This window comes from Triticum urartu, chromosome 3A, assembly GCF_056163025.1.
Source record: "Triticum urartu cultivar PI428250 chromosome 3A, HENAU_Tu73, whole genome shotgun sequence".
Lineage (NCBI taxonomy): Eukaryota > Viridiplantae > Streptophyta > Magnoliopsida > Poales > Poaceae > Triticum > Triticum urartu.
In genome coordinates this window covers 544876789-544896371 of record NC_141875.1, presented here as the reverse complement: position 1 = coordinate 544896371, position 19583 = coordinate 544876789, and the positions used below count along the sequence as shown (strand labels likewise).

At 44.4% G+C, this 19583-nt stretch overlaps 2 protein-coding genes across 2 annotated transcripts; one reads left to right on the top strand and one right to left on the bottom strand.

Annotated features, from left to right (window-relative positions):
- Nucleotides 1-477: 477 nt before the first annotated feature.
- LOC147980451 (uncharacterized) lies at nucleotides 478-6681 on the bottom strand. Its single transcript, XM_087516884.1, has 3 exons — nucleotides 6521-6681; nucleotides 752-1161; nucleotides 478-515 (listed from the first exon to the last, which is right to left on the bottom strand). Exons 1-3 carry the CDS (start codon nucleotides 6679-6681, stop codon nucleotides 478-480), a joined length of 609 nt encoding a protein of 202 aa, XP_087373010.1.
- A 10456-nt stretch (nucleotides 6682-17137) lies between these two features.
- Nucleotides 17138-19107, top strand: LOC125548685 (tyrosine N-monooxygenase-like). Its single transcript, XM_087516883.1, has 2 exons — nucleotides 17138-18259; nucleotides 18428-19107. Exons 1-2 carry the CDS (start codon nucleotides 17219-17221, stop codon nucleotides 19061-19063), a joined length of 1677 nt encoding a protein of 558 aa, XP_087373009.1. The 5' UTR covers nucleotides 17138-17218; the 3' UTR covers nucleotides 19064-19107.
- The last annotated feature ends 476 nt before the right edge of the window (nucleotides 19108-19583 follow it).

Genomic DNA, 19583 nt, shown 5'->3' with positions numbered 1-19583 from the left:
TTGACAAACTCAGTGCCATTTTCGGCTTGCATGGCAACAACAGGAAGGTCAAACTGTGTGCTTGCAAATGCCACAAAGTTAATAATCACATTGGTGGCATCTGACTTATGGCGGAGCGGAAATGTCCACATGTAGTGGGAGTAATCATCGACAATAACGAGATAGTATTTTAAACCAGAATTACTCAAAATAGGAGAAGTCCACAAATCACAATGAATTAACTGAAAAGGCACCACACTAAAGGTTTTAGACCTAGAAAACGGCAAACGGACATGCTTGCCAAGTTGACACGCATGGCAGGCCGAAACGGCTGAATTATTACAAGGAATAGCAAATTGTTTTGATAAATGTGACATAGCGTCACGACCTGGATGACCTAATCGACGATGTCATAGATCGATGGAGTCGGACGATGCGAGGAGTCCAAAAGAAGATGACAGGTTGGCGGTGGCGGAGACGGTGTAGAGAGGACCAGGACTACTGCAGCGTGTGATCTCGCGCCTGGTTCAAAGATCCTTGGTGGAAAAACAAAGAGGATCAAACTCCACAGAACAAGAATTATCAGTAGTAAATTTGCGAGTAGAAAGAAGATTTTTAATAATATCAGGAACTACAAGGACATTATTTAGAGCAAAGATACGTATGGAAGTAGGCAAAATCGTGTGGCCTGTGGAGACAGAGGGAAAAGTGACCCCATTGCCGACGGTTATATGAGAAAAAGGAGACGGTTTGGAAGGAAGAGAGATTATACCGGGGTTGAAAACCATATGGGAGGTGGCTCCCGAGTCCATGATCCATTCACCAGCGGATGAAGATGATGCAACAACACTATTTAGGGCAGCCATGAGCGCCGAGCAGTCCCAATAAGATGGAGCGTCGTGGCTGTAGGGTGTAGCCGGCGGCGATGGATCAGTGTCATACGCCTGCCCATGGAGTGGAGCGAGCAGCGTAGTATAGGCTTGCTGCTGGGGCGACGTGTACTGGGGCGGCGCGTATGAAAGCTGTTGGGCAGGCACGTACGGGCGCTGGGGTGCAGCAGGTCGCGGCCCAAGGAGACCTGCTCCACCAGCGGGGCACCAGGAGGTCTGCAGCGGCTGGGCCTGGCCCGTGTAGGGGTTGAAGCATATCCATGGACCAGTTGCAGCCTGGGTGGAAGAGTGTAAGGTACAGGCCATGAATCACTCGATCTAGAATGAATTATGCTATATGATTGTTGTTCCTCACATCCTCCCTCACAGCAAGTTCGAATTTACAAGCAATCTCTCAGATCGGCCGAAGCCTCTACCAATGCCTAGTCGAGTCAAAAATGGGGAAGAAGCACTCTCTCTTATACAGATTGCAGTTACACCCCTTAACGGGCCCAGTTTGGGCCTGCAAGCCACTGGGGAAGTTTCTTTGCGCGAGTGGGCCTAGTGGCCTTGTTTGGAGCGCCAGCCCTTGTAACTTCAGTGTCTTCGAGCTCCTGGTGCTTTTCTGAAGAAGGTTTCGATGCAGGAGAGCTGCTAACATCTCCCCGCCGTTGAAAACCGGCTTGACCCCAAGCCGGAGCTCGAGGGAACTGCTGCTTCAAAGAATCTTCATCTTCCCATGTCGCCTCCTGAGGAGAAGACCCACTCCATTGCACAAGCACTTGGGCCACTGTGCTGTCTCCCTTGCGGCGCACACAATGCTGCAAAATTTCCACAGGAACCTGAAGATGAACAAAATTTGAGGGCAAAGCAGACTGTACCTGGATGGGATTCTTGATGTATTGTTTGAGCTGGGAAAAATATGGAAAACTAGGTGTATTCTGCTTGACTCAGGAAGTTTCAATCGATAGGCAACTTCTCCAATACGTTCCAAGATTTTATATGGCCCATTAAACTTGAATGCAAGTTTATGGTTAGCTCGATGAACCACTGAGGACTGCACATACGGCTGTAATTTCAGAAACACTTCTTGTCCCACTTCAAAAACTCTCTTAGTTCTTTTCTTGTCAGCATAGGCCTTCATGCGCTGATGTGTTCTGAGTAAGTGTTGTCTGACAGACTGATTAACCACTTCCCTTTGTTCTAACCACTGTTGCAAGTCAGGAGGGTCAATGGTGTCAGAAGGAGTGATGCCGAATACCCTAGGAGTTTGTCCATACAAGACCTCAAATGGTGATTTTCCGACTGCCGAATGCCAATTGGTATTATACCAAAACTCACAAAGAGGAATCCATTTTTTCCATTGTTTTGGGTGAGCACTAATGAAGCATCGAAGGAAGCATTCCACTTGTTTGTTGACCCTGTTAGTCTGCCCATCCATCTCAGGATGATAAGATATGCTCATGTTTAGTACTGACCCAGTTCTTTTAATTAGATGTTGCCAGAATTCACTGGTAAAGACTATATCCCTGTCAGACACTATAAATCTTGGCATTCCATGTAACTTGTAGATGTTATCCAGGAATAATTCAGCCATATTGGAGGCCGTGTAAGGATATTTGAGAGGAATGAAATGTCCATATTTAGTGAACTTGTCAATAACCACCATCAAACAATCAAAAGTTTCAGAACATGGCAATCCAGATACGAAGTCCATCGTAACAGTTTCCCAAGCCTTTCTTGGAACTGGTAAGGGAGAGAATAGTCCAGGGTAGTTGATCCTCTATGGTTTAGCTTTCTGACAGATCAAACATGATTGTACCCTCTGTTTGATATAAGTTTTCATACCAATCCATCTGAAAAGTGAGTGAATTCTCTTGTAATTAACAGGGAATCCAAAATGTCCCCTAACAGGGATGTCATGTAAAGCCTGGAATATCTTATCATGCAACTCTGGCAGATCACCAATCCAAATGCACCCCTTGTATCTGAGAAGCCCATTAACAAGTTTGTAGTGAGGTTTAGCATCTTGATCTAGAGACAATTGTTGAATAATTTCCGATGAGTGAGTATCAAACTCATAGCCCTTAATAATATCTTGCAACCAACTGGGCTGAGCACTTGAAATAACTAGAGATATAGCATGTTCTGGAGGCCTTCTAGATAGAGCATCTGCAGCAGTATTGTCACTCCCTTTTTTATAAATGATCTGATAATCTAAGCCCATGAGCTTAGTATAAGCTTTTTGTTGCCAAGGTGTATGTAACTTCTGTTCCACTAGATGAGATAAACTCTTTTGATCTGTTTTTATAACAAATTTTTGTATCTGTAGATAGGGTCTCCACTGATCCACTGCTAATAAAATAGCCGTATATTCCTTTTCATAAACTGAAAGACCTCTGTTCCTTGGGCCCAAAGATTTGCTAATGAAAGCAAGTGGATGTCCCTTCTGCATGAGAACAGCTCCTATTCCATATCCGCAAGCATCGGTCTCAATGACAAAAGGTTGAGAAAAGCCAGGCAGAGCTAAAACTGGTGCAGAAGTCAAAGCTTGCTTTAAAGCAACAAAAGCATTATCAGCCATGGGGTTCCACACAAAAATCTCCCCCTTCCTCAGAAGATCAATCAAGGTTTTACTGATAATCCCAGAAGACTTGATGAATTTTCTATAATATCCTGTCAGGCCCAAGAAACCTCTCACCTCCTTAACATTTGCTGGCATGGGCCAGTTGATAACAGCAGTTATCTTACTGGGGTCTATTGAAACTCCCTTGTCACTGATAACATGGCCGAGGTATGATATTTGTTGCTGGGCAAAATCACATGTGCTGAGCTTAACCTTCCACTGTTTCTCCTTCAGGATTTGCAACACTTGAGTGAGGTGCAAGATGTGTTCCTCAAGTATTTTGCTACATATGAGTATATCATCAAAGAAACAAACTGCACATTTTCTGAGAAATGGAGATAAATCAAAGTACTTGGGCCTCCTGTCAGACCAAAACCCACTATAGTAAACTCAAAGTGTCCATTATGAGTAGAAAAAGAAGTTTTATACTCTTCTCCAAGGGCCAATCTGATTTGATGATATCCTGCTCTCAAATCTAGATTAGAAAACCAAGCTGCACTAGATAGTTCATCCAGGAGTTCATCGATAATTGGAAGAGGAAATTTGCCTTTAATAGTGAGAGCATTAAGATGTCTGTAGTCAACTACCATTCTCCATGTTCCATCCTTCTTTTTGACCATAATAATAGGAGAAGAGAAAGGACTACTGCTCATTCAAATGACACCAGACTCCAACATTTCTGCAATTTTCTTCTCCAATTCATCCTTTAAATGAGGAGGAATTCTATAAGGTCTCTTTGCCACAGGACTGGCTCCAGGAATTAATGGAATAGTATGGTCAAATTGTCTTCTAGGTGGCAGTCCTTTAGGAGGAGCAAAAACATCAGCAAATGTATCTAGGACTTGTTTGACTTCTTCTCGGAGTTTGGCAGCTTCAGCAGTTGGTAATTCCAAACAAATGGATAAAACTGTGAAAGCAAACTCATCGGGAGCTAGGCCTTGTAATGTGATCAGATTACCCTAGTGTTGGAATGCCATCCATTTCTGCTGCCAATCTATCTGCATGGGACTATGATTTGCCAGCCAATCAAGTCCTAGAATTCCATCATAATCACCCAAGTCTAGTAACCTGAATTCAGATTTGAACTTATAATTATCACATGTCCACTCACATGCTTCAATGATTTGGTTACTGATTAAACTAGCTCCTCCAGCAATAGTTACTTTCATGGGCTTGCTTCCTTTTCTTGCTGGTATTTTATCTGCAAATTTGTCATTTATGAAGGAGTGAGTGCTTCCTGAGTCGACCACAAAGATCATTGGGTAGCCTTGTACTGTCACTGATAGCAGAATGGCCTTGTTAGATTTACTGTCTCTGTTTATTGTGGCACACAACATATGGACCTGCCCTTGTTCATCTGATTCCTCCTTAGAACTCTGATGTAAATCTTGCAAATGATCAATCATTTCGTGAACTACATGTAGTTGCACTGAGGCCTTGCACTGGTGGTCCTTAGACCATTTCTCTCCACATATAAAACACAACCCCTTTGCCTTCCTATAATTTCTCATAGCTGTCCACCTGTCTCCTGCCTGTGATCTTTGAAATTCCATTGGCTTTTTCTCTTTAGTAATTTTCTATTTTATAGGAGGTAAAGGTAAAGGTAAAGGCATAGCTGAGGTTCTTCTTGCTTGGCTGTTAATGGAAGTGTGCCCATCTCCAATTTCTTCTAGCAGCAAGGCCAACTCATAAGCAGTGTCTAAATCCTTTGGTTTTTCTATTGCTACCTGCACTTTTACAGCTAGTTTGAGACCATCCATGAACCTGGTAACATAGTGCAATGGGTCAGGAGCAGATTCATAAGCAGTTAACTGGTCATATAGTTCCAAGAATTTGTCTACATAGTCTTCCACAGTGCTGGTTTGTGCTATATGGAACAGCCTCCTGATAAATTGTTGATGTTGGTTCCTGGCAAATCGAGTTTGCAGTAAATTGCAGAATTCTTTCCAGCTGACGTTCGGCGCCCTGTGTTGCACTGATTCCAACCAACGAGCTATCGCTCCTTCGAAATGAGCCGATGCCAACGAGACCCACATCAGAGGATTAACTGCCCATAGCTGGAATTGGTCTTCACATCTCGTTTGCCACAAACGCGGGTTAGTACCATCAAACCGAGGTAGCTCAACTCGAAAATTGCCTTCTGAAGAAACAATAGCTCTATTGGGATCACGGAGAGAAATTGACCTCACCGGGGTTGATCTAAAGCCACCCGAACTTCTAGCGGGAGGAGGAGCATACAAGATCTGCGATCTACCTATGTTCTCCCTATCAGCTCCTTGATCTTCAGCCGGTGATGTCGCTCTAGCTGTGAACAACCTCCTGGGCATGGCTACGCCGCTCGGGCGCAGATCTTGACTGCTCTCCTTGATCTTCCCCACTTCCGCCTTCACTTGGCTGATCTCGCCCGTAAGATCTTCCCTGATTGCGTCGACTTGCCTCGTGATGACGCCTTCCAAGTTGGACGACGTTTCGTCGAGCATCTTGCGGACAGCTTGCACCAAGTCGTTCCTCTGGTCCTTGAGGCGCTTGTCGATGGTGCCGGCCATGTCCCCCTTGAGCAGATCGTAGATCGAACGAGCTTCGTCTGACAGATCCTCCATGATCTTGTCTCGCCGTCACGCCTTGAATCGGGTTGGATAGTGGTGGTGGGGAATCTCTAGGGCGAACGGCTCTGATGCCAATTGTAAGGTACAGGCCATGAATCACTCGATCTAGAATGAATTATGCTATATGATTATTGTTCCTCCCATCCTCCTTCACAGCGAGTTCGAATTCACAAGCAATCTCTCAGATCGGCTGAAGCCTCTACCAATGCCTAGCCGAGTCCAAAATGGGGAAGAAGCACTCTCTCTTATACAGATTTCAGTTACACCCCTTAACGGGCCCAGTTTGGGCTTGCAAGCCACTGGGGAAGTTTCTTTGCGCGAGTGGGCCTAGTGGCCTAGTTTGGAATGCCAGCCCTTGTAAATTCAGTGTCTTCGAGCTCCTGGTGCTTTTCTGAAGAAGGTTTTAGTGCAGGAGAGCTGCTGACAAAGAGCGATCGTAGCCGTCGTTGTTGCTGTTACGCTCGCCACCGTTGCCACGATAGTGACCGGCACCGCCGTTCTTCTTCTTTTTCTGGAAGCGGCCGCCGGAGTTGCGGTCACCTGAGAAGCGGTCTCTGTTGTAGGCACCACCAAAAGAGGCACCGGTGCCATGGCCATACATGGCAGTCTGCGGCGGTGGCGTATGCATGGTGTGGGAGAGCTGCGTCTATCTTAGAAGAAGGAGAGACCTTGTCTGCGGGAACGTAGGGAACTGGGCCTGCATGGTTACCATAGTAGTGATGTCGGCGAAGCGAGAATTGAGGCCATGTAGGCACGTCAGGACCAATGTCTGATCCGACACCGACTGGCTGACGTCGCGGAGTGCGTTAGAGAGGGATTTGAGCCGGTGACACTAGGCGGTGATGGTGAGGTCGCCTTGGACGATGGCACAGAAGTACGCCTCGAGGTAAACAGTGCGCGTCATCTGGTTGTCGAGGAAGAGGTTCTGGATGAGTGTGTATGCCTCGTGCGCTGTCTAGTCTTCCGCCATGATGATATCCAGCATGTCCTCGCTAATGGAGTCATACAACCACGAGCGGACGACGAAGTCTTCGTGGTTCCACTCTGACGTGCGATCAGCTGCCGAAGTAGCAGCAGCGACATGGCCGATGAGGTCGTACTTGCCCAGGAGAACGGTGATGAGCATGCGCCACTTAGAGAAGTTCGACGCCTTGAGGTCGAGGACGACGGGGACATGGGTCTTACACAGACCACATGCACTGTGTTGGAGGCCGGAGACGCGGGAGTTGTGGCAGAGGGCTGAGATGGCGAGGTCATGGCGCCAAGAGCAATGGAGGTTTGACCGGAGGAAGTCATGGCGTCTAGTTGCAGGCTGAAGGATCGAACTTTGCAGATGCGATTGTCTGATACCATGAAAACAAGAGACAAAGAGAATTGAGGAAAACGTCATGCTTGGGCGATCAACTCATATCTTATATACCTAAAAGATTCATCCCCACTAACCTAATTATCTTAACATGCAGCATACCCACATCAGCACATACTGCTACGTCAGCATTTGCCATCCTGCATGCATTCCGTTACAAAAATATGCGCATGCATGCCACACCCTTCCGCTATTGACCCCACAGGTTAATCATCGCTAATCGTCTTCCTGGTAAGCTTGGTCGTTCGTGGCCCATGCATGTAGGTGGTATCCCATGACTGGTGCATGCACGTATTTAGTTTTATCCGCCACGACCGACGCGATTTCCCGGTCACAATGCAGCCTCCAGTGCACATGAAACAGCAATAATAAACACCTCTCTGTCTACTACCCAACAAATATGGAAGAAAGTGTTAGATTTAACGGAATGATCCTGTCCCATCCTCTCCCCACCAATGGCACCAGCGCGTGTCCTTGCCTCCACAAATCTCCCTGGCTTCTCATCTGACCCTCTTCATCCCCTTCTTCGTCTCTTGCAATTATAAAGGACACCGATAAATGCCACACGTGTGAGCGTTAGGGGGTCTGCCCACACATTTTGTGTGGTGTATAAGAGGAACAGCCCACACACCTACGTGTGGGAAAAACAAGTAATGCCCACACACCTTTTTTCCCTTGCAATCCCTCTCACACGCGTGCGTGTGGGCGAAATAGATAACGCCCACACGCCCCGTACGTCAAGCCTCGTACCTCGTGGTCCCGCATGCCCCGTGACAGTCACCACGCTTCCTGCAGTTGCCATGGTCCAGACCCTCGTGTATGTTCGTTCAACTGTAGTTGCCATGTCGCTAAACTTCGGTTGCCATGTCGGACAACTACAGTCGCCATGGTTACTCAACTGCAGTTGCCATGTATGGTCTGCTCTACTGTAGTTGCCATGATTTCAAAACTTTAGGAGTTGCCACCCACTAACACTGGGCAGTTGCCATGTAGCACTACAAATAGGCAAGGCAAAAAAAAACATGTTCGGGTAATAGAGAGAGTTGCCATGTGCTCACAAGCATGCTAAAGCAGTTGCCATGTAAAGAGAAAGTGTTGCCATCTGCTTACGTGCACGCTACGGCAGTTACCATGTACCATGCAAAAACACATGACTCGGGTAAAAGAGAGTTGACATCTGCTTACAAGCAAAGCTTGGGCAGTTGCCATGTACCCTGCAGAAACACATGGCAACTGCCAGCTTTGGGTGTGGGTGAGGAGACGGGCGTGTGGGCGAAGTGATAAACGCCCCCACACCACCCCCCTCTGCGTGCGTGAAAACTGGTGTGTGGGCGAATTGCTAAACGCCCACACATCAGCCCCCATGTGGTGAAAAAGGACGTGTGGGCAACCAGATGAATGCCCACACACCAGCTTAGTCCTACGTGGCACACAAAAACTGCTAGAACGCGCCAAGATTCGTGCAGAATTGGTTAGACGAGGATCCATGCGTGTGGGCGAGTTGCGAGGCACCCACACGTGTGGGCGTTAGTGTTTTCGATTATAAATGCCTCCTCCAGATCTACGAGACGGGGAGTCTACAAGTCACTGAAAGAAGCTCTGCCCATGACCCGTCGCTGCCAAGTTCGGCCACAAGGAGCTCATGCATCGACAACAATGACCACGAAGACCAGGTGTCGGTGTCAAAACCAGCGGATCTCGGGTAAGGGGTCCCGAACTATGCATCTAAGGCGGATGGTAACAGAAGGCAGGGGACACGATGTTTTACCCAGGTTCGGGCCCTCTTGATGGAGGTAAAACCCTACGTCCTGCTTGATTTATTCTTGATAATATGAGTATTACAAGAGTTGATCTACCACGAGATTGAAGAGGCTAAACCCTAGAAGCTAGCCTATGGTATGATTGTATGTTGTCCTACGGACTAAAACCCTCCGATTTATATAGACACCGAAGAGGGCTAGGGTTACACAAGGTCGGTTACAAAGGAGGAGATACACATATCCGTATTGCCTAGCTTGCCTTCCACGCCAAGTAGAGTCCCATCCAGATACGAGACGAAGTCTTCAATCTTGTGTCTTCATAATCCAACAGTCCGGCTAAAGGATATAGTCCGGCTGTCCGAAGACCCCCTAATACAGGACTCCCTCACCAGGCTATGGTATGTCGCAAAAAAAAGAAGAAGACCAGGCTATGGTTATCTCATCATTGGTCACCAAATTGAAGTACTTTCCATTACTGATCCATGTTGGATAGTACGATGAATCTCATGATACGGACATATTAATAAACTGTGTTTTTCTAGATCTTTACTAGGACCTGGAGAATATCGCACAGATGCACTTCTGCGGTATGATGTAGCTGCGCCACTCCTCTTATGCCATGGTGCCCGACATCGACTTACCCTGTTGGGTCAGAACCGTTTTATGCTTCATAGACTCAATGGAATTCATTAACTGTACCAACTGTTGACGGCAACAACGAAGCATCTTTTGGATTCTGCGTTGTAGTTAGTTTTTGCCCATACAATTTATTCTTCATTCCAGGTCTGGTGGAAATGACAGGAACACTTCGGTCTTATATAACAGGTCTTTCTTTTTCACATGTTACATATACCTCCTCCGAAGTCCGACATCATAACTCAGTGATGTATTCTTTTAGGGGATAAGTATTTCACTTTTAGGGGATGGTGTGTCATTCGTCAGCAATGCTATAGTTACAGGCAAATTACTATGGACAGAAGCTCATGGAATTAGGTGCAATCAATTAGTTGGGGGAAGGAGGGCCCCTCGCTAGAAATTCAGGGGGAAGGTATGAATTAGGAAAGAACACGTCCGCCTGTAGGATTCTCTCTATAATAAACGTCCGTAAGTGTATCATTTTCGGTCATTCGTACCTCCTCTGATAAGCTTATTTTTTATATTAAATCAATAATCAACAAATGTTTGGGTTCACTAGATGTTAGAAGGAAGAATCAATAATCAAAATAGGTTATGCTTAGATGCAGTATTTGTTTGTGATTGCATGTTAATTGCAGATATCGAAGTTGATCAGACATAGAGTTGGTATGGTCTACTCACTTGCTGTTTGCATGAATATTTATACGCTCGCACAATGTATTGTATCATACAAATTGAATCGAATAGTTGCATCATTTCCTTTTAAAAGTACGGAGGCAAAATATGAAAGAGTAAATAAATGTTTTTTAATGTATATGAACAAATCTGCGCCTTCAACTATGTTATACCTCTTATCCGCAAGAGAAAAAACCCTATGTTATACCTCTATGTATATGTATCTCAAAACTGATAAAAGCAACTTTGAGATGCAGCTGTCAGTCAACAAACTATTTTCCAATTTATTTGTGCAGAACTTTGCTCACCAGTCTCATATATAGGTATGTTCTCTATATATGTGTTGTGTTTTCTTAGTAATTACTCCTGAACCTTTCTGCACACACGCAAGCATGTACTGAATTGGTGTGTTGGACTTGGAAGTACAATAAATCTGATGAGTGTGGTGTATGTATGTAAATGACACATCCATGAATGCATTGTATCACCTATCATTATGTATTGTTGAATTCCGGTAGTTTCCTACGAAACATTTTTATGTGTCCAAATTCAAGTTATTATTTGTAAAGAACGTAGTAGATTTACTATAATCTGACAATATTTTCATTTAGTTTCCAAACCATTAACCAATTTAATTGATGCACACATTCCGCAGCAACGCGTGGGGGTGTTATCTAGTTAGTATATACTAGTAAGCATGCACGTGCAACGCACATCTCGATCGTAAAACAGGTGAATTCACATAATATAAAAAAATAAACGTTTTTAAAATTATAAATCAAATGGATACACAATGTTTGATGTCGCTCAAATTGTATTTTCAAAAGCGAGACACAATAGTGGTTATGTTGCTGCATAGAGTAATAGCAGGAAAATATTCTCATTTAAATAAAATCAGCAATTATTTATTAATGCAATAATATAGGCATGTAGTATAGTCTTCTCTTCGAGTGTAGCCAGGGAAAAAAAGTATAAACTGCCTTACGGTGCAATTATATTGTTCAAGATGCTTAATTCTCAAATCTTATTTTATTTTACTAATCTGCATAGCAAAATATATATTTGTACTAATTTGGATCAAATTATATATATATATATTGGTTGTGTGGACTAGCAAAATTGTATAGCTACCTACTATGGATAATAGGAAATAGAAGATGATATGTGACTACAACGACTTCTATATGAAATAAAGATGATTTACAAGAACTAATTGAAATGTAAAAGGGCTAAAAGAAATCCAATAATTATCATGATAGAAAAAATTTATCCGGTTTTGTATGTGTTTATGTGTTGGCAACCATACTAACTTACAATGATGTAAGACGTTTTGTACGTATAGAAGCTCAAATGAGTTATGAAGAAAAATAAAGATGGAAGGAAAAGTATTCTAAAGTATTTGTTAAGCTTAACCTTATCAAGCTTTCAGGTCAGCTTCTAAATTACAAAAAAATGATGAATCCTCAAATAAGAAAGAGCCAACAATTTGGAACATGCTACAAAACTGGTGAAGATAGAAAGCATTCATCCTCTTTTTCCTTGTCCTAAGGAGTAGCTTCAGCATACATTTGTAACAGTGCAATACCTGATCCGGAAAAAGTTGTTCATTATTATTATTGGAGGAAAGAGGCGCGCAGACAAAGAAAGAGAGGCGGTGCAAATAAGGCCTTAAACAGCATGTCTTCAAGTTTGATGACTGCAGATATGTTGGATCATTCGAAACTGCACAAGTATGTAAGAATAAATATATGTGCCAAAATAGCGAAAAGTATTTGGTTTCTCTGTCATGAAACAAAATAAATCCGACTAACTACAGTTTATATGATTTCTCTGTACCAATATACGGCAGCTGTATTAGGACAGATCCTTTGAAGGATCTATTTATTGGAACTCAGCCGGATTAGTTTCTTCATTGGATCCTTCTGTATGGTAAAATTCTCTTTATTGGAACGCAGTAGAGATTGCATACCTTTACAGAACAGCGAGAGATATTCTCTAACAACAGTTACGGAGTCATGTGACTCGTTTGAGATGTATAGAATTGTAAGTGCATCTAGTGCCACCCCTAGTTGGTTTTGGAGTATTGATGACAAACCTAGTTGAGGGACTAATGTGTTTGTGAGAATTGCAGGATAGCACAGGTAGAAGTCCCTCATTGATTCGGTTTTCCTACCAGAGATGACCCCTAAAAATGTTTGAAGACATTGAAGTCAAAGGTGGTAAGTGAAGACATTCACCTTGAAGACTATGGGAAGAGAAGACATCGCATGAAGACTATGAAGCGCGAAGACTTAGATCTTTCGTAGTTCTTTTTATTCTTTGTTGAGTCATAGGAACCACCGTACTGTTAAGTGGGGTCCAAGAAAACCAGTCAGAATGACTGAAGTGATGCTTAACCAAAATCCTATGTCTTCGAGTGAAGACTATGAGAGGGAATCTTGTTCAGAGTTGGACAAGTCAGCTTTGCTTGTAGCCCAAGTAAAGTTGCCGTGTGTGTTTGAAATCTGACCGTTGGAACACGTGTCAGTTCCTTAGTGACCCATGGTCATTTCGGACAAATCAGGTCGGGTTGCCTAGTGGCTATAAATAGCCCACCCCCTACAACCATAAACGGTTGGCTGCTCAGAGTTAAAGTACGGCTTTTATCGTTTGAGAGCAAGCCACCTCGAAGCCTTTGAGAGAGAATTCCTTGAGAGGATAAAGCCCTAACCACCCAGAGCCAAAAAGTGTTAGGCATCACTTAAGTCTTCTTGTCTGTGTGATCTGAAGACTTATTACACTTGAGGACTGTGAATCCTCCAACCGGTTAGGCGTCGCGTTCTGAGCATCCAAGAGTCATTGTGGATTGCCGGTGAACGAAGTTTGTGAAGGTTTGGAAGTCTACCTTGAAGACTTACCAGAGTAATTGGGCGAGGACTGGGTGTCCTTAGCTCAAGGGGAATAAGGTGAAGACGAGGTCTTCTGAGTTGAATCTCAGCCTCCCTAACCAGACGTACAGTTGTCACAGCAACTGGAACTGGTCCAACAAATCATTGTCTTCAACGAGTCACTGGTTTCATCTTTCTCTTCCCTTTACTTACTGTTGGCTCTTGTGAAGTAATTGTACGATAGCATCACCGTTCGACTTCACTAAGTGATTACGTGTACTGATTGGCTTCTCAACATCTTCCTACCTGATCCTTACTGCCTAGCTGCTATTTGTCATTGTGCTTTCACTTCATTAAATACATGACTATGGTTTGCCTAGTGTAGTCTACCTTCCGCTGCATGATAATAGGTTTATTTTTATCGTTTGTCTTCGAAACTCACATGTTTTGAAGACTTCCATAAAAATCGCCTATTCACCCCCCTCCCCTAGTCGATCACTGGCACTTTCAAGAATCATGTAACTAAAATAGTAGTACATCTTCAATATCTTGTCTCCTACTGAATCTTACATAATTTACTGGATTGCTATGCAATTATGTTAAAGTGACGCGTGTAAAGTTTTTTCTAAGAATGAATCATATATTCTGATTTCCAACCTATCCCTGGAGATAGTGCATAGGCAGGTGCAACCCACCTTAATTCCAGGTAAAGCAACGTCATATGTAAAACAAACACTGATCAAATAGCACAAATAAGGCAATTCTAATCAAGGGGATGGCGTTACCTCTTGATACAGTCCAGTTTAATGCATATGGTGGTACGAGGTAAAGCACAAGGAAGCCGACATGAACATAAGAAGTAATCATGGAAAATAGACTCTGCATCTTGACTTCTTTAGTATCCCTCTTGATCCTACTTTGTAAGACAAGATTGCTGCATTCTTATGTACGTGACATATATAATTACACATTTTTCAGTACAGCAATCGGCAACCTAAGATAATCCCAAATCTATAATTCTAGATTGCTTGAAGCCCCACGATTCTTATTTAATATGTAATGCACATGCACCCACTGAACAGACACTTTGTCGACGTGGGTGCTGCGAACGGAGCTGAAGTCAACACGGATGCCGATGGTTGCCAGAGAGCATGCCCTGGACGTGGATGGAGTCGTCGCAGTAGCGGCAGAAAAGCGCATGGCCTCCAGGAAGAAGACGATGGCGGCGATAGCACGTGTGTTCCCGGAGGAAGACGAAGCTCCGCGCGCTTCCCCCATCGTGGCTAGCGTGCATGATGGCGGCAGGCGGCTCGTGATTAGCTTTCTAATAGGATGGATGCGTCCGAGATAAGTTTTTTAATAGGATGGATTTGTCTGAGATTAGTTTCCTAATAGGATGGATGCACTCTGATTTAATTTCCTATAATAGGATGCACCCGTGATTATTAGTTTCCTAATTGCTCAGGCGTGGAGTTTCATATTTTCCTCCACGGTGGAGTACGGTCAGTCAATGTAAATTGCTAAGTGCACACAGAAAATGGTTTAGGTTAAGGCTAATCGTTAGATTGATTTTAATGGGCCTAATCGTGCGGTGGTATTGGATCTGTGTACGCTTTGTGGAGTGTGCTTAAAGAAATTCTTGTTTGATTGTTTAATAATAAATATAGATATCCATCAGGTACACATGCCTTGGGAAACAAGGACTTGACCCAGCCGTATCAATCTAAACCGAATAAAATCAGGTAATACGGCAAGGACTGATTACATGCCAAATATACAGGATATTTACTTTAACAGTAGCGACACATGTTGTCTAGACGGTGGCTTTAGTTTTACTGTTGTATGACTTTGTAAGATCTTGTGTGAATAATTAATAAAGTGACTGTCATGCAGAGGCCGGGGGTCCTTCTCCATTTCTAAAAAATATATTCTTTCCCCTTTAATGAAAAGGCAAAGCTTTTGTCTTGTTTAAAAAAAAGTAACATGGGTTAGAGTGAGTATTTGTTTTAAAAAAAAATTGGGGGGGGGGGGGGGGGGGGGGGACAATATTAAACAAAACTAGCATGTACACATAGCAAAACGAAGTGTGCTTGTGGTTTGCTGCTTTTACATTATACTTTGCCCAATTTAATTACATTCATAAAAAAGCTATATTTAAATAAAGAAACAGTGTGGAATCCCACTGCTTTCATTCTATTTGTATTCTAGTAGCCTTAGAGAACACAAAAAGAATTAGACATGCCCAAGAAAATGGTGAGAAGCAAGCAACACATGGCGAAAAAACACACACCTATCCTTTTTGCATAGCTCCTGTTGGTGTCCACGACAGATTTTTGCGCTCATAGACAAGAAGAATAGTCTGATCAGAGTTCCAAATGAGTGCAACATTCCAAATCGGGAGATGGGGCGTATATCCTAGCACCACCCAAAAAGAATCAAAGACTGGACAGATATGGTGGGTGCGCGTCCCTCGGTCCATCACAACCTCCCTTGCCCACACCTGCTAGTTGTATCCTGGGCGTAGAACAAAAAATGCACATGAACCATGTTTCGTTGATGACAGAGAATGGGGAAAAGAAAGCGAAAAACAAATATCTCTATCTCAATCCACGTACCTCTCTTCTTATTTTGGAAGATACTTCGGGCCGCCGAAAAATACAACGAATGTGATTACAATTGCAAACCCTATCACCTTGTACGAGTCGAGCGTACGAGCACGACCATCTACCAAACAAAATCGCAAAGAAAAGTCTCCCTCTTGCTACTTCTCTGCTAGTCCACTCCCCCAAGTCTATCCAGAATATGCACTGCTAACCATGGGAAAACATAAGGGGGAAAATGGTCGATTTTGCGAGCATGCTGATGCGGATGAGCCACTCCCGAATCGGCAACATGTGAGATCAAGGACATATGAAGAAATTAATGACGGAACCAAGTTAAAAATGATAAGCACTGGATGATACCCCATGCGTCGATGCAGGGATTGGTTGCAGTATATTTGAACGGATTTGATTTAGGAAATATGATTTTTTTTGTTAATAATGTGGGAACAGAAAGTGAAAATACAAATAGTTGATTGTACTATTTCTGATTATTATAAAGTTGTCAAATGCTTATTCATATAAGTAGCATATAAGAATGGAAGACAAAAAATATATAAGAATGAAAGATATTATCCAATGGATGGTTGCATATTAAGGTGTTTTTTTTTTCATGCATCTTTCTTTTGTCTCAAACCTCTATGTAAGAATTTAAGGGCTTCAGTTCGCTAAAGCTGATGAGCAAGTGTCTCCTTTCTAAAAAAAAAGTTATATCAGTTTACACAAACCCTCATTTGCTAACTATGATTGGTGCACCATCACCTCTATTTAAAGTTTAAACTGGATACACACAAATCGAGAGGATCCGATGGTGCAAAGAACGAGCAGGGACACACAAATATCACCTAAGTGAAATTTAGCAATTTCCGCACACATTTAGATGTGCTCTAGTTATTGCACATCTAAGTGAGTGAATCATGCATAAAAAAGAAAAGAAAAAAAATATACACACGAATCTCAACGTAAGATCAATGACATAGGACTTAGATGTGCAATACTTATACCACATCTAGATGTGCTTTAGCAAAACTGTCAAAATATCTACAAAATATCAACCATGCACATTGGCGCGCCTCTTTCAGGCCCGTAGGTAGATTGAAACTCCATAAATGTGGGCCTCGAGCTCATAGCCAGTGCACGTGTGATTCAGGCCGATCGAGCTAGTTAGCAAGGTAGGCCAGGTGGCTATAGCTAACTAGCTGGAAGCGGCATTAGAGCTAGCAGCAGCTCCACAATGCTGGGAGCTTGCTCCTCTATGTCTCTGCTACTTGTCGCAATAGCGTTCCTATACCTCGCCCATAGGTTAACGCCCAAGAAAAAGATCTGTGGTGGCACATGCTTGTCGGCGGCGGCGCCGCTTCCGCCAGGGCCGTCACCGTGGCCAGTCGTCGGCAACCTGCCTGAGATGATGCTCCACAAGCCAGCGTTCCGGTGGATCCATCTAGTGATGAAAGAGATGGGCACCAACATCGCCTGCTTCCGCCTCGGCGGCATCCACGTCATCCCGATCACCTGCCCCGAGATCGCGAGGGAGGTGCTCACGAGGCAGGACGCCAACTTCGTGTCCCGCCCGCTCAGCTTCGCCTCCGGAGCCATCAGCTACGGGTACAAGGACGCCGTGCTCTCGCCGTTCGGTGACCAATGGAAAAAGATGCGCCGGGTGTTCACCTCCGAGATCGTCTGCCCTTCCCGTCACAAGTGGTTCCACGACAAGCGCGCCGACGAGGCCGACAACTTCGCACGCTATGTGTACGCCCTCACTTCGTCGTCAACCTCGGGCGCTAACGTGGACGTCAGGCACGTCTCACGGCATTACTGCGGCAACGTCATCCGCCGCCTTGTCTTCGGCAAGCGGTACTTCGGCGAGCCCCAGCCCGACTGCGGGCCGGGGCAGCTCGAGGTGGAGCACGTAGACGCCACCTTCACCTCCCTGGGGCTCCTCTTCTCGTTCTGCGTCAGCGACTACCTACCGTGGCCGCTTGGCCTTGACCTCGACGGCCACGAGAAGAAGGTCAAGCAGGCCAACGCGACCATGAGTAGACTGCACGACACAGTCATCGACGAGCGGTGGAGGCAGCGGAAGGGCGGCGAGAGGCGGGAGGAGCTCCAGGACCAGGATTTCCTCGACGTTCTCATCACCCTGAACGACGGGGATGGCAACCCGTTGCTTACCATCGAGGAGGTCAAAGCAGTGTGCAAGGTAGGGAAACCTTCAACATGGTACACCGTGAATGCACGTACATATATAGTCGTCAAAGATAATAACTCCATTAATGTATGCTCGGCTCGTGCACATAATTTTTCTGATTTTGCAATCTTCTAGATGACTAAAAAATAACTACAACTTTTCTCCATGTGTGCGTGTAGACATGTGTCAAAGATAATAGATAATATCAGTAACACACGGTGCACACGTAATTTGTCTCCATGCAAATGTATGCAGGACATAACATTAGCGGCAGTTGACAACCCGTCCAACGCAGTGGAGTGGGCATTGGCGGAGATGGTGAACAACCCGGAGTTACTGAACAAGGCTATGGAGGAGATCGACCGGGTGGTGGGTCGGGAGCGGCTGCTACAAGAGTCGGACATCCCACAACTTACCTACGCTAAGGCGTGCATACGTGAGGCATTTCGGCTGCATCCAGTCGCTTCCTTTAACTTGCCGCATGTAGCGACCACTGACACCACTGTCATCGGCTACCGTGTGCCCAAGGGCAGCCATGTCATCCTCAGTCGGACTGGCCTGGGCCGGAACCCGACCATTTGGGACGAGCCGCTCCGGTTCAAGCCAGAGCGGCACATGGGAGACGACATAGATGTGACGCTCACAGAGAGTAAATTGCGGTTCATCTCCTTCAGCACCGGCCGTCGTGGCTGTATGGCAGCATCGCTAGGGACGGCCATGAGTGTTATGCTCTTTGGGAGGCTCCTACAGGGCTTCACATGGACCAAACCGGCAGGGGTGTCTGTCATCCATCTTAGTGAGTCCAAGCACAACCTCTTCATGGCAAAGCCGCTAGTGTTGCACGCCGAGCCACGTCTTCCAATGCACCTATACCCTCCACGGGTCTATTAAACAAGTAATGAGTGAGCTCAACCAATCACCGCATGCAATGCATCTGCTTGATATGGACCGTTCATTTGTTTGAAAATATATTTTCTTCCAACCATTGCAACTTATGGTGTAAGTGTGTATCTCGTGTTTCAGATTGACACAATCAGGGACCACACATGACTTTTTTTTGTGCGTAAGATTCCGCTAGTGTGAACTTGTGTAGAGGTGGGGTTGGAGTTGAAGTCATCCGGATGCACCCCACTAACATGGCATAAAATTTTCAAGCAACAACACAATAAATAAAAATGTGCTTTGTAGTTTCTAGCGAGATTATCGGACATAATAGAAGACAATATATAAATATGAGAAAATAGAAATCAAAAGATGCCTATAATGATGAAACAAAAAGACAAAAATACTTGGAAAAAATGTCATGTATTTCCATATCCCAAAATACATAGCTCGGTAACCTAAAAGATAAAAAGTAGACTTAGAATAGTCAAGACAAAGTAAAATGACCAAATATAAGTACTTGAGTAGC

What these genes read in the sequence shown, in the direction of transcription:
- LOC147980451 (XM_087516884.1), bottom strand. Translation starts at nt 6,681, where the DNA reads ATGTATGGCCATGGCACCGGTGCCTCTTTTGGTGGTGCCTACAACAGA. An exon ending in CGTAACAGCAACAACGACGG is followed by an intron (nt 1,162 to 6,520) that starts CTACGATCGCTC and finishes GGCCTGTACCTT; the next exon opens with ACACTCTTCCACCCAGGCTG. An exon ending in CCATATGGTTTTCAACCCCG is followed by an intron (nt 516 to 751) that starts GTATAATCTCTC and finishes TTTTCCACCAAG; the next exon opens with GATCTTTGAACCAGGCGCGA.
- LOC125548685 (XM_087516883.1), top strand. Translation starts at nt 17,219, where the DNA reads ATGCTGGGAGCTTGCTCCTCTATGTCTCTGCTACTTGTCGCAATAGCG. An exon ending in AAGATAATAACTCCATTAAT is followed by an intron (nt 18,260 to 18,427) that starts GTATGCTCGGCT and finishes AAATGTATGCAG; the next exon opens with GACATAACATTAGCGGCAGT.